General features: G+C 37.2%; 1 protein-coding gene across 1 annotated transcript in view; it reads right to left on the minus strand.

Moving 5' to 3' along the window:
* STK24 (serine/threonine kinase 24) overlaps nt 1–15,230 on the minus strand; it is a 64,927-nt gene that overhangs the window by 36,311 nt on the left and 13,386 nt on the right. The window contains exon 2 of the mRNA XM_037377830.1: nt 10,644–10,874. Coding sequence (XP_037233727.1) covers nt 10,644–10,874 — 231 coding nt within the window. The remainder of the gene's footprint in view (nt 1–10,643; nt 10,875–15,230) is intronic.

Here is a 15,230-nt window from a genome sequence, read left to right on the forward strand (position 1 = left end):
TCCTAGCTGGTAAGCACAAGAAACTTACACAATAACTGAAGCACTATAGACATTTCACTTCCTAAAGGAGGGGGTAACCACTACTTTAGAACATTAAGTGTACACAAGCCCATGCTCTTCCTCTTCCCACTTGCCTACAGCCATTTTCCCTTTTCTCACTTCAAAAAAGTGTAAAAAATGATGACACTTACAACCACTATCCTTTTAACTGTTAAATTTTTTTATTACCTAGAGGGGCTGACAATAGCCATCAGACTATTGTCATCCCGCCCTTCCCTGTCCACCAGGCAAACTACTTCAAAACCATGCCTATTGAGTCTTTAGCTTACAGAGGAGAAAAAAAAAAACTAACTGCAATCTGTGGCAGATCTTTTCCCAGGAAGTCCATTTAAAGAGGCACATGAAGATTAGTGAGTGACTTAAGTGGTTCTATGACAATCCTTACTTGGTCTATTCACCTCTTACAGATAGGCACCAAGAAGGCAAGAAACACAAAAATGTAACCCAAAATCAAAGCTCCATATAGAACTGAACTTTACTGATAGATAGATCAAATGGTTATCAAGAAACTGTAAAACAAAGTCCCAAAATGGGAAATTGGAAGCACAAGTAAATCAGCATTAGTTTACAGAATTCATTTGTCCAGATAAACTGCAATACAACAAAAGCAGAACTAACAAATTACCCTTGCATCCAATGAATACTGAGACCAGTAATTTTTTTTCCCCAACAAAATGTTACCCTACTTGCACTTACATATCTTAAACCTGTTTCACTGGAGTAGTTCACATGAGTAACGCTCAGGGGTGTTATGAATTACTGTCCTCTCTAGACCAGAAACAAACTCCCAGCAGAAAATATGAGGCACAAGAACTCCTTCAACTCCATTGCCCAAAAAACCAATTGCTCTAATGCTTACATCTGTTCCTGTTTACTCATTACATCAAATTAAACTCAAAATGAAAGGTACAATTCAAATTCACTTACTTGCACAAACATCAAACCACTCATCTGTATAGTTTTTTCACCACTTCTGTATAGAGTTTCCAAGATCTTTCACATCCTCGTTTTGCAGCCTGTAAATCTTCACTCCTCTCTTCACCTTTTGCATTCACATTGCTATTAAATACCACTGCCTCCTTTATATAATATTCATAGGCCAATCCTTCAAAACTCTTAACTACTAATGAAGTTGTATTTATCAGGCCTAAATCACCCAGGTTCTTCAACTCAGATTTCTGCCAAGCTCATCACTCCAATCCCTGCAAAACACGTAATTTTTCTGCAAACCCCTTAGTATTTTCTACTTTTTCTCTTACAGTTCTTCCCTGACCTCTAATTACTGCTAAAATCACCTTCTATTCACATCCATCATTTCCATTCTGCCTTTCTCCCCATGTTTTTGTTTTCCTCTTATAAATTGCCATTTCAAGGAACCGTTGAAGAATGCAGAAAGGAAGAAAGCCTCAGAACCTCCAAATGATTATTTTTATCCCAGCTGCTATACAAGTACTTACAAATTTAGTAGTATAATGAAAAAAAAAAAACCCAAACAAAACAGAAATAACCTTAAGAACTTGGTTGACAACAGTGGTTCCTGAATACAAGAACTGCAATGTTTTAGAACTAACACAGTCCATAAACCTACTCACTGTGGAACTTTCCTGTTCAAGTTCACTGGTTTTGAGTCTAACCAACTTTCTCCAAATAACAATTTCTGGAAGTTCAACATTCAACCATTTTAGTAAGTTTAGTAACATGCCATAAGATAATATTCCCTTGTATGTGTAAAGAATGTGAGTTTTCTGCTTTTATGCAACTATCACCATACAGACCATAAAAAGACCTAGAAGACTTAATTTGACCCAAATAACTGTATAAACACTGAAGTATACTGAAGTAAAAGGAAGTTAACTGAGCAATAGAAACTACCTGATGTTCACATTAAAGATATGACACAAACATAGCAACCATATAAGATCGCAGGATTATGAGAGGTGCATAAAAAAAAGAAGTTTTGAATAGAAATGGCAAATGTTTTAGAGGCTCACGAGATCACCAGATCAATAGAATGGCAGCCACCTGACAGTGCCATTTGTCACACTAACTGAAAAGCCTTGTGCCAGGAAGCCTATTTAGGCAACAAGATGGGGAACCAGCTGACAAAACTATTCCACCTAAACCTGGGCACAAATACATACACATACACACACGCGCGCGCTTTTTTCAGTGTTGCTGCTGTTGGCTGATCGAAGAAGTTTCATAAACAATGATTTGGCAGTATGCTCCTGTAAAGCTTTAGACCAATCTGAACCATCAGTGTACAGTCAACCCCAGCCAAAAAAAGGAAAAGAAAAAAAAAAAAAAAAATGGCATTTAGTCCCTGGCCTACCTACTGGGTGAGTTGAACCAGCTGAACCACCTCACTGAAAGTTTCAATAGCCCCTGCTGTTAGGGTGAGGAAGCAGCCAGTTGCAAGGCAGAGTTGGACTTCCTCTTCCAGCAGCAGTGAAAAAAAGCTTGCACTTAGATGCCATACCAATACCCCCCCTTTTCAGTTAGCTCAGGAGCATGCAGCAACAAGTGTAACAGTTAACATACAGGATACAGGAGGACATTTGACAAACAGTATCACATAGTTAGAAAGCAATGCTGTCATCCTGACCTATATGGACAAACTAAATAAAAGGTTTCACCTTACAGCTAAACTAGAAGCAAGCTGTTACCAAAATTCAGGGTCCTTCCCTCTCTGTCCCCTCTCCTCCCAGTTTCAGAGACATCCAACCCCACCTTTTTTTTTTTTTTTTTTTTTTTAACAGACCTAGTAATTTTGCAGTCACAGGTCTGCACGGGCTAATTTCTATAGGCTTGGGCTTTGCACTTTCTGCTCTTTCCAAGAGCCATGTTATTTTTGGAAGGGACATGAGAAGGCATTGGGTAAACGTCTCCCAGCTGAACCAAGTCATTATGCAGTCAATAGATCCGATACAAGGAAAATGGCAGGAACATGAAAGCAGGATGGGGAACAAGGTACCGTTGCTGCCTGTTTCACCAGCAGCTATCTCTAAGATCTGCCTAAAGGCTGGTACCAAGACATGAAATTGCACACAGAGTAGTTCATACCATACAGAAGCCAGCAATCAGAGCAGTACAGAGGCAGCTTTTATGGCCATCAAAACAACCACAACACAAACACATTACTTCCAAGAACTTCCATTTTACATTGAGCTTTCTAAATTCTAATTTACAACAAGATCAGAATATCATGACACAGTTAAGTACTTAAAACACCGGGCAATACAAAATATAGTTATTTCAAATTCTCAGTTTTCTTTGAGCTATACTAGTGATGCTTCCCAACCTTGATACACTTGTACAATAAGAATTATTCAGAATTATAAAAAATTAACAGTGCAGAACTGATTACACTGATGAACCAGAAAATTCTTGAAGTCACCACTGCTTACTAGGTACATTCTTCCACAGACTCAGGAAAATAGGACAATATGATACAGGTTCCAGAAAGTGGTAATAATCCCTTGGACTGCTAAAGGAACGTAGTGGAATTAAAAGTTTCTGAAGTCACAATTCAAAGTAGTATCTTTGAATAAAGACAATGCAAACAAGGGATTCTTCTCATTAAGAGCACAGCAAATGACTACAGGAAAAGACAGAAGTATTAAAGACTATGTGCAACAGAGGTTCAGGTTGCAAAGTAACAATCTCTGAAATAAGAAAGGACCGAACTATTTTAAACATGAAAACATGGCCTCACAGCAAAACCACCTGAGCTACAGGTAGAGTTCAGCTCTTTTGCACCCCTTTGTATGTTAAGTAGTGTCCTGGTTTCAGCTGGGATGGAGTTAATTTTAGGAGTTAGTGTGGTGCTGTGTTTTGGCTTTGATGTAATTTTTCAGTTCCTCAGGCCTTGTTAGTGAAAAGACTGGAGGGGCACAAGGAACTGGGAGGGGTCACAGCCAGGTCAGCTGAACCCAACTAGCCAGAGGTAGTCCGTGCCATGGGATGCCATACTTGGCATATATATCTGGGGGGTTGGCTGGGGTGGGCAGGTCATTGCTCAAGGGCCAGCTGGGCATCAGTCAGCAGGTGGTGAGCCAGTTGCATTGTGCACCACATGTTTCTTTCTTCTTCATTATAATTGTTATTATTTTTACATTTTTATTCTATTTCAATTATTAAATTGTTCTTATCTCAACCCTCAAGTTTTACATTCCAGCTCTCCTCCCCATCCCTCTGGGTGAGGGGGGAGTGAGCAAGTGGCTGCGTGGTGCTTAATTACTAGCTAGGGTTAAACCACAACAAGCAGGAAAAACTCTGCTTTGTTCTCCCACCCTGACAAGCACTATGTAACACCTGCCACAGGCTGCCTGCTATATCAAATGAGGATGGAATGCACCAAGCCCCTTAACTTCTCACTGACCCACTGCATACATTTAAGGTCACATCAGTTCAGAGATGTTCATATACATTAAAGTAAACCTATTAAATCTGTAAAGCAAAAGGACATTGACTTAAAACTTATTAAAGTCACATCTAAACACCCACATTCACAGTTACATTATCTAGATAGACTGCCGTGACAAGAATATTCAACATGACCACATTAATGTCCTTGAGTTTCCTAAAGCATGTAAGCTTAAGCTTCTTTAAATTCAGCAAATAATGATTTAAAAAGTAATTGCAAGTGACATAACATCCACCTCATATAAACTTTTCCAAGATTTAAGCTATCTAAATGTGTCTCTTTACCAGATGAAACTTGCTTAGCTTGACTACTCAGTAATTGTAGCTTGTCGTATTTTGGCGCAGCAGATTAGAAAGCACTGAACTATCACCATGTAAATATGGAAAAGCTCTCATATATACACTTCCAAACCTTCTCATAGTTAAACAAAATCAAGCCTGAACTTCAGTATTTCTCTGGAATACCACCTTTCCAAGCCTCAAACTGTTCCTGAAGCTCTTTATTGAATGCATTACAGTTTTTCAGCCACGCTGAACTGGCCATAGTATTCAAAGAATACCCTCACTGATGCCAAAGCCCTAACCAATCTAAGATTTGTTCTGACTCAGCCACAGCATTACTTTCCAACCTCATGTTCATTAGATTACTTAAAATTAACTATAGATTACTTTGAGAATCACTGCTTTTCAAAATTAAATCTTTATTTTCAGACATCATTGCCTGAACTCATTGTTGTACAGTTAACCAAACTTCATAGAAGTGGCATGGGTTTCTTCATGAGGGTATATTTTGTCATTCATAAAGTTTAACCAAAAGCTATATTCAGGTTTTTTGCAGTCTATATAAACACCAGCTTGACTTACAGCAGCAGGTATATTACATCCTAGACATGAGATAAAAACCCATACAGGTATAAACACTAAAACGAAGACTATCAGCAGCTATCCTTTATGAACCTTACCAGCATCCATTTTCTTATATACTTTTTTTTTTTTTTAAGAATTCTTAAAATACCTTTATAGACTGGGAAGTTGTCTGGGTAAAAGAAAGGGGGAGGAAATAAACCAGAAGTTTGATTCACATTGGGTCATGAAGTTGAAACAGTTCATGAGAGGATATTTCGAAAGCTACAAAGTGTGCTAGAAAAATACATCTGAAGTATGAAGAAACATGAGCTTAGAAACAGTAATATTTTTTTAAAACACATACTCTTAAGACTAGCTCAATATCACCTGTACTTTAGTTATATTGGATATTGAAATTACTTAGTGATCATTTGCTCTACCATTATATTCATATGTATAGAAGTTTAAGATGGGAAACTTAAAAACTTTTTGATGTATACATACATATATAAACACATTGTTCTCAGCTTTTGTCTGTATACATATATTAACCTCAGCTTTGAGTGGCATACATATATGCAAAAAAAGCCAAGATTCTTTATTCTTCATATGTATGACACATGAAACTCTATTCTTCAACCATTTAAAGACAAATTAATTTCCTCATGTATTTCTGAACAGTAATACAAGATCAAAAATACAAAAAATGTTATGAAGTTACAACAAAGCAGTAATTAAATTTATTAGCTAAACTGAAGAAACATTATCAGAGAGGCATCTGACTCTTGGAGATAAAACAGATTGCAACCAACCCATCCCCAAAAGGGGAAAACAAACAACTTCAGAACCAAATCTGACTAAGCTATTGAAAAATTAGTAAAGAACATGCAAAAAGCAGAGCTGGCAGGCTCCAAGGCAGAAAAACTTTTAGAATAAGCAGCACAGCAACATTTTTAAAAAGTTACAGTATGGCATAACTCAGACAGCAAACACCAACTTCAGACAATTTTATAAGAAAAGTAATAAATAAAATAAATCTAACAAGATACAAAGAATCCCCATTCTGTTACAAAGGAGGCAATGGATTATGTTATCTAAAATCTAAAGAAATAAACAGACCCGAAGAAGTTTCAAGAATTAATTTTGTAAAGATCTAAAAAGAACTATTAATTCTTCTATGCATGGAGCATTTAATCAGATCATAGATGGAACAGATGAATCCTTTGGAAGACAGCAAGGATAGATACAATGAGCAGAGCAGAGAGAGGCAATAGGGTTCACTGTGTATTTTTGTTAAGCCTACTGCATTAAGGAACATTCATACAGGTTTTTAACAGACCATGGCAGATAAGGAACAGCAATCCCCCTAGATATATGCACCCATACAAACCATGTTGCTGTAACATGCTTTAAGAGCAGCATTCTAGTTACTATCTCCTACAGTAGACAAAAGCCCTTTCTCCCAATATAATGAGAACACAAAAACTTCGTATCTAAAAATGTGGCTTTAGAAAGGAGCATCTGCATTTCTGTTTATATAAAGATCTTTGGGTTTCTGAAAAAAAGATGTTCCACAAATTAATTTATGTTCAGGGTGACAACCTAAACTGGTATCCACTTCACTACTGCTTATTACTTTGTTTGAATGAACTCTGGCCACAGCAATTACACACAAACCTCCAACAAAAGATGTGAAGAACAAAGTCTAGAGGGTCCAGAGGGAATGGAAGACTTGCTCTATGCAAGCAATAAGCTGCTTTTTATTTAAGACTCACTGTGTTAAAGCACTAACACTAACAGCTATGGCTTAGTCTCTGGTTATGAAAAAAAATATTGCTATAAAGCAAGCATTTCCGAAAAGATTAAGTTAGGATATACGAAAAATTTTAGAGTAAGAAAATTTAACAAGGCTTTTGGGTATATCACCCTACTCTAAAAAGTAGTTAGAAATTAATTTTTTTTTAATGTAAATTTCTAGGACAAAGTAGCTCTCATTAACCCATTAAATGCTCATACTCATTTCAAGTTGCACTTCCACGCATATCATGCTGTAGACACCAAGAGCTTGACAAGCTTTTCTCACAAACACCAGCTGAAGACAGTAAGAGGCCTCAGGCAAGTAGAGCAGTATTATATAAGCCTTCTAAAATTTCAAGCAACAGGCCCCCTAACACAATCACATGTATAATCAAGTAGCTTAACTGAAGCAGGTGTGGAATAACTGAGAAATCCTTGTATTTTTCTTCAGTCTCTAAGATAGATGATTTAGGTGTTAAAAAAAAAAAAATACAAAGAAATCAACCAACCTCAAAACATTCCGACTACCTAGAGAACCTTCAAAAATATAAAAGTCTTCATGGCAATGCTCATTAACCACTTTTGCTGAAATACAGAAAGCCTCTTAAAATCTGTCAAATATTTTAAAGGATGTCAGAGCAGGTATTCTGCAATTACATAGACTTGTTCTAGAAAGGGTCATAAAGAATTAATTATCAGGTCTGCAGTGTCACAAATGAGATATAACAAGTTTCAAGATACTAGAAAAGAAAAATTTCTAACAAAATAAATACCAAAAAGTTCTCATAAAAGATATTACTCCTACTTAACAACTGACATGGGAGTACTTAAGAAAAAAGTTATTACACAATAAAAGACACCTCTTCAGCTCACAAAAGGATATGCAAGAAACCCAGGGAAACAAAGACTGATCTAGAGTCAGAAGGAAAAAAGTGAGACAGACTGTAATTGGAATTGCTATTTGTCTAACAAAAATAATTTAAAGAAAATCAGTTTGAGAGTTCTCTATAAAGAGTACTTATATCCAAGATCCACCAGACACATGGGTCAGCACACACTGCTTCACAGGCTTTAGAGAATAATAATTGCTGCAGTGGCTGGCAATATAACCGAAGATCCCATCATTTTCCTACTTGCTTACTTCAAAGAAGTTCATTCTGTGAGAAAACATTAATATATTTATTTAATTAGTGCTAAACTGTCCAATCATGGAAGAAATAATGTCTCCTAATCACTCTAAACATGGGAAATCAGTGTGTTGAATGGATTATCACACCGTCAGAATTAAGAGTTAAAAGACAGTCAGACCTTTAGAACTACATATGGCAGTCCTGGCTTGCAAATGCAACAAGGATCTGCAACAAATAAACCTAGATTCCTAGCCAAGAATATTAATGAATTCATTTAAACATTAATATGGATCTTTTTAAGAGTGTATGTATATATGATGACACGTTATTATTATCCAATAACAAGACCCAACTCTTACTTGAGAAAGCTAAAAGAACTGCAAAATATTTCCTTTGCAAAGATTCCACCACTTTAGCATCACCTAATAACCACCATATATTTCTAACAGCATAAAGAAATGAGCTTTTTGTTTTGAAGACCAAAAATTCTGTAGTACCAAGTGTCTTACAAAACAACATACATTCCAAGGAACTGAAGTAATGAATAAACATGAATAGCTGTACATTCTACCAGCTGTATTAAGAGCTACACTTTCCTCTAAAAGTAACCAGGAAGTCATACATAGGCACTGTTAGGGCAGTATCTTAGAAAACTGATGCAAGTTGGAAAATCCACACGCTACTGCACTTGACAGAAGGGATGCAGAAGGCACAACTATTTTCAGAGGGTCCTCCTCACAGCAATAAACACAAATATCACTAATGACAGTTCCATCCAGCCAAACCCAGCCAGGCTACTGAGCCCTACTGCCTCCTCTCTCCTTCAATTAGTAAAAGCAACAGTTGCAACACTATCTCAATAAAATGTTGACATTCACCCAGTTCGAATTCCGACACTGGATTATCTTTTTCAGCCACATTGCTATTACCCATTTTAAAAACTATTAAGTGGCATTCCCATCAAACTTCTACTTTTCTTGTATTCTGCTTCACTTATCCTTTTAAGATTTTACTGCTCCTCCTCTAAAATGAACAAATTTGAAGCAGAGAGACAGTCCAGGAGAGAAATGTCACTTTCGCCTTTTCGCCATACTTAACTTACCAAACCTAGACCAAGAAATTTCAAAAGTAGTAATAAAAGCCATAATTAAAATTTATAATAAAAATCTATAATAAAAAATATTACTGCGCTTAGTTATGCGCCTCTTGATGCTTCTGGGATCTAAACTATACATAACTTCAAAGTCCAGCACTGGTGACAGGTTTTCAGGTCTGAAACCATTCACAAAGCATTCAGTGGTAACATGCCCAAGCAAACTGGTTCATAGCACAAGGAAGAAAGGAAAAACTGTCTGTTAATTCAGTAATTTATCTCCTGGATTCAGAAAAAGTCCTTTTTCCCTTGGAAACTAATTGGCAGTCTCAGAAATCCAGAGATAAAATGAGGTTCCCCTTTCAGAACCTCCATGTCTTTGCTGATAAATAGAATGCTTCCACAAAAGGAAAAGATGCCTGAAAATTAATTTTAAAGTATCTTCTGCCTACTTGTAACTTCAAACCCTATCAAGAGGACATCTCTTACTAGATTGCCATCTTACTGTCATAAAAGAGCTATTCAGATGGGGACAAAGTCTGACCAAAAAAAATAAATACCAAAAGCTTCCAGAAATTTTCACTGCCTTTTGGAGGTAATAAATCACTGTGTCCATCCAATTAAAAAATTCAGACAAAACCAGCTGTAATTGGCACACTTAGAACTGAACTCTGAAATTAACTAGCAGAGGGAGGGAAGGGAAACAGATTCACAAGGCAGTTAATAGAAACCCCTTCCTATAGCTTCATTTACAGCTAATGTGCTGTTTGCTAATGTGCAAATAAATTAGCTTTTAGATTTTAATTTTTAAATCACTCGGATCAAGCCTAGGTTCGGTCTCCTTTGACACACAACCTAAGCTTTGCTGCTAATCAGACCTCAACAAAAACTTTCAAGCTTCACACAACAGCTGATACTACATTGGTTTTAATGTTTCAACAACTCAAATGCAGACTTAAGTCATGTTTTCTGAATTTAAACAACAGTTAAGAGTTACATTCTCCTAATGTTAAGGGAATCTAAACATATTACTTAGAGCTTAACAAATCAATGTTATTTAAATTCTTTTTGTACAGAAATAGCAAGACACATGCATACTTTTTTTTTCTACTAAGTTCTGTCACACTTCAAAATACAGTAACTCATTATTTCTTTAGAGTTGAAAGGACAAAAATATATTTTTCTTCAACTGAGGTCTGACTGAAACCTTGCCAACAAAAAGAGGCACAATTGCATAACTTGGAAAAAAATTATTTACAAAATCAAATCACCACCACCTGTAAGCACCTTACCTTTAAATAGGATCCATAATACTTAGTTACATATGGACTGTCACACTGACTCAGCACTGTGATTTCTTGTTGGATGTCTTCTATTTCATCTTCTGCTTCTTCTAGGTCAATAATTTTTATAGCCACCACTTTTTGAGTCCGATTGTCAATTCCTTTAAAAACTTCACCAAAAGAGCCCTTACCAATTTTCTCCAGTTTGGTAAACAGTTCTTCTGGATCTGCCTTCAGGGTCTGTTAAAAATAAGAGAAAAGTTCATTAGTATTTGTAACATTGAAATGAAATGTCATATATTTGAAGGCAACAAACACTTCAAATTCTACACATTTGTACCTATCCAGCTATACTTTTTCTATCTCCATTATTAACATATCCTTACCACATCCCTTACAGACACACACTGCAACATTTATGCTTTCCTGTACGTAAAGTACAAATTTAACACCATCCCTGTAACAGAGTTTTATCCTATCTGGCACCAGAAAGTGCTGCTACCTCGATTCCTTTTTCTTTGTCAATAAACTGCACACTGAGACTGAAAGATCCTTGCAAAGATTTGGCTTCTATTAAAACCAAAATAGATCAAATACCACTACCAATAGAAGTAAACTTCTGTCCACCCTTTTCTCTCAAAATTGGTCCATTTTCAGAACCCAGGGTCCTACCCTGTTCAATTTTTATTTTTTACATCTCTCATCCTCTTAAGGATTTTGTTCCCATTCTTCAGTGCACAGACTACCATTTCGTTTGTTTCATGCGGCAAACAATCCTCTTCAATTTCCTTCTAAGGATCACCTCCATGAACTGCCATGCTTCCTCCTTATCCCCGACCCTAAGGTTTTCTGGAGCTGGATCTCTTTATCCAACTGAGAGAAGCATAAAAAGAAAAACTCATTCACTCCTAAAAAACATCCTGTTCCCATCTATCTTGATTTGAACAGTCACATGAAAACTGCAAGTGCTCACCTGAACAAGCAAACACAAGACCTACATGGACCACCCTACCTATTAGTTTTTCTTCCACTGTCAAGTATTCAGCTAGCTACTAGTGCTGTTAGGCTTCTCACTTTCACTGCACAGATGGTAAATTCCATTGTGTACCACCTTCATCTAACAGCAAGGAGCCTTTATAGCTAACAAAAGCATACATACCATTAAATACAATTAAACTGGATAAGTCATAAGTAGGGGAAACAGTCATTAAATGAAGAAAAACAAGATAGCATTACTTGGAATCTTTCCCTTAAAAAGTAAAACAAACACTTCAAAAGACTTCTTATTGTAGATAAAAGGATGAGGTTCACGCTAAGCGAATAGACATTGTTGATAGAGGAAAAAAAAAAGAGGCTCATACAAGAAAAATTCAGTAATGCCTAAATAGGCATAAACCCACACATTTATACTTAGCTAAACTTTGTAAAAGCATAAAGAGAGGAATTAAAATTTCTAAAGTTACCACTGACAAGCACTGAGCCAACATTTTCTCTTTAACAATTAACATACAGCATTTCTCACCCATACTTCTATTTGTGCTCTCACAGCTCAAAGGTTATGTAACTAACCCATGTAGCCCTGAGAAGAAGATAGTCTAGAAGATGTTTTAGTTCATCTGGAGGTACCTGAATTTCACAGCTGAATTAGCTGTTTTGAGGACCAGGTAGCTGTGACTGACTGAGCCCAGAGATAAACCCACTCAATTCTTCAGGCAGTGTGGAGCAGTCTGGATTCTATCATCTTGTGGCGCAAACTGAGTACACTGATACTTCTAATACTTCAAAGTAAGCTACAAGACATCAGAGTTTTCAGATAATCAGCCCAAGAACAGATCACTGGTGAGATCGGTCCAAAGAAAAAACACTCTGCTAAGTATACTGCAAAACTTCACCAGCCCCAAGAAGTTCCCCATGATTTGTCTTATGGATCCATCTTTCTATCTGAACTCAGTTTCAGGAAACAAGTAATGTCCTGGTTTCAGCTGGGATAGAGTTGGTTTTCTTCTTCGCAGCGAGTACAGTGCTGTGTTTTGGCTCTGATGTGAGAACAATGCTGCCAGGACACTGATGGTTTTAGCTGTTGCTGGGTGATGTTTATACCAAGTCAAGGACTGTTCAGTTTCTCAGGCCCTGCCAGCGAGAGGGCTGGAGGGGCACGGGACACTGGGAGGGGACACAGCCAGGACAGGTGACCTGAACCAGCCAACGAGGTATGCCATACCATGGGACGGCATGCTGAGCATATAAACTGGGGGAAGAAGAAGGAATTTACCATGTCATCTGACATGGCGTTGTCTTCCCAAGTAACAGTTACGCATGACAGAGTCCAGCTCTCCTGGGGATGGCTGAACACCTGCCTGCCGGTGGGAAGCAGGGAATGAATTCCTTGTTTTGCTTTGCTTGTGTGTGTGGCTTTTGCTTTACCTATTAAATTGTTCTCGTCTCAACCCTCGAGTTTTACATTCCTTTTCAATTCTCCTCCCCATCCCTCTGAGTGAGAGGGAGAGAGTGAGTGACGGCATGGTGTTTTGTTGCCAGACAGGGTTAAAATTCGACACATAAGGACATGGGGTTTTATACTTTTGTCATTAAAAGGAACAGAGCAAGAGATCCAAGCCCACTCCACCAAAAGAATCTTGTTCCTCTAAGTTCAATGTAATGAGAATTACATACTATTACACGCTATTAAATACATAATATGCTAACATATCTCCCACTTGGAAACAAGACCAGGGCACTTCATGTTTTCCAGCAACTGCAGTTATCCTTTTAGCAACACTTCCAGGGACATAATTTGTAAGACGACAAAACTAGGAACCAAATCATGCTGTAGTGGTTCTCCTCATGCCCCCCTGAATGTTTGGTGCTTTTTTTTGTCAATATTCAAAATGGTCTTCTCTGAGAATTCTTCATGAATAACAATAATCTTAACACTTGCATCAGATGTTTTCCCTTGTGGAAGACAATTACCAGTCTATGTTTTCATACATACTGTGTTAGAATTTGAGATGATGTGCTGGAGAGAGCTGTGCACTCCTAATCCATCCACACAGGCCTTCTAGTTCCATTCACCAGCCACAGGAATCTAAACATTACATCACTACAAAGGCATTTGGGTAAATCACAACCTAATCCTAGTCACAGCTGCCAAAAAAAAAAAAAAAGGGAAAAAAACCCCAAACAAACGGTGTTTCATCTCCGGAGACTAAAAAGCCAGCACTACTCAAAGTGGCAGTGTACTGCAGTTGTTCTAACAGAGACAAATACAAGGGCTACCTGCCAGCAGCTCTTTGAGATCTGTTGGCCTTCTGTTTTAACCCCCTGTTGTCCCTTCTCCTCCTCAACCCCTCAAACATCTATTATCATCATATATTAAAGCCCGTTATTTCATGACACCAACACCTTCAGAGATTTGCAGAACTCTCACAGCCTCATTTTTACTGTATCAGGCTCTTGGGATTTTGGTACTAGGCTGAAAGTTTTATAAAACAACTGCAAAAGAATATTTTCCCAGTCACTTTGTGTTAGTAATTCGAAAAAAGCAGGGAAGATAACTGTTTCTGAAAGTCCCGAGAAGCAGGAAAAAACTGTCCCAGCTTGATTTTTTACAATCGAAATTTCACAGCCATTTTGAAGTGTTAATTGTTCAATAATAGCTGGAATCAATATAATTAAAATTATTATTAATAATAGTTCCTTCTCCAAGTTCCTTGTGAAATTACTAATCACAAGTAAAACCACGACACTTTTCCTTGCCAAAGCAGAACTTCAGTAAATTCATTTCTTAGTTTTAAAATTTAAAAGTCACCACTCTTGAATTCTGATCTAAGCAACAAGAGGGAGCAACTGGGTTTTTTAAAAAAAAAAAACTTCTCTTGCTAAGGTTGTCTGTGTTTTCTTCTCAGGAGACCAGGTGTTTGCAGTGAGAGCCTTAAACTACTGGCAACACACGTTTTTGGAAAACTACCATTTCATCTCACTCTAACAACCTGCTTTATTTCAAAAACAGAGAGATCAGGCCTCCAGATACATAATGAGCTGCTTGAATTTGAAAGTACATGACTGGCCAATTCCCATTCATTTTGTCCAAGATCACACCTGGAAAGGATTCTCATATTTGCTTGGTTTTGTAAATACTTCCAACAGAGCCAAAACAAACAAATAGTAAATATTTTCTCTACCTGACTGAACAGAGCAAAATGTCTTCCATAGATTCTGTCACTACATTTTTGCTGACTCTACTCTTCTCAAGCTTTCACTAAGCATATAGCTTTCTCCTACTAATATTAAAACAAAGGGAACCAATAAATGAGCCTTCCTGTGACTAAGCACACAGAATATTGCTAGAAAGCACAGAAGTGAGCAGCAACATCTGTTGCAAAAGAATAAAGCTAACCACCTTGTTTGATAAAGAGCTAGATCTCTACCACTAAAATACGTCCTTCTAAGTGTGTCACAGAATACATCATGTGGCAAATGAAAAACAAGGTCTGGAACATTTCCATCTAGTGATTACAGAACTTTCAATTCCCATAACCACTCGGATTAGTTTGTCTTTTTTTTTTTTTTTAATAGTTTTTCAAACTTCTGAATGCC

Source organism: Falco rusticolus, chromosome 2 (assembly GCF_015220075.1).
Source record: "Falco rusticolus isolate bFalRus1 chromosome 2, bFalRus1.pri, whole genome shotgun sequence".
Classification (NCBI taxonomy): Eukaryota; Metazoa; Chordata; class Aves; order Falconiformes; family Falconidae; genus Falco; species Falco rusticolus.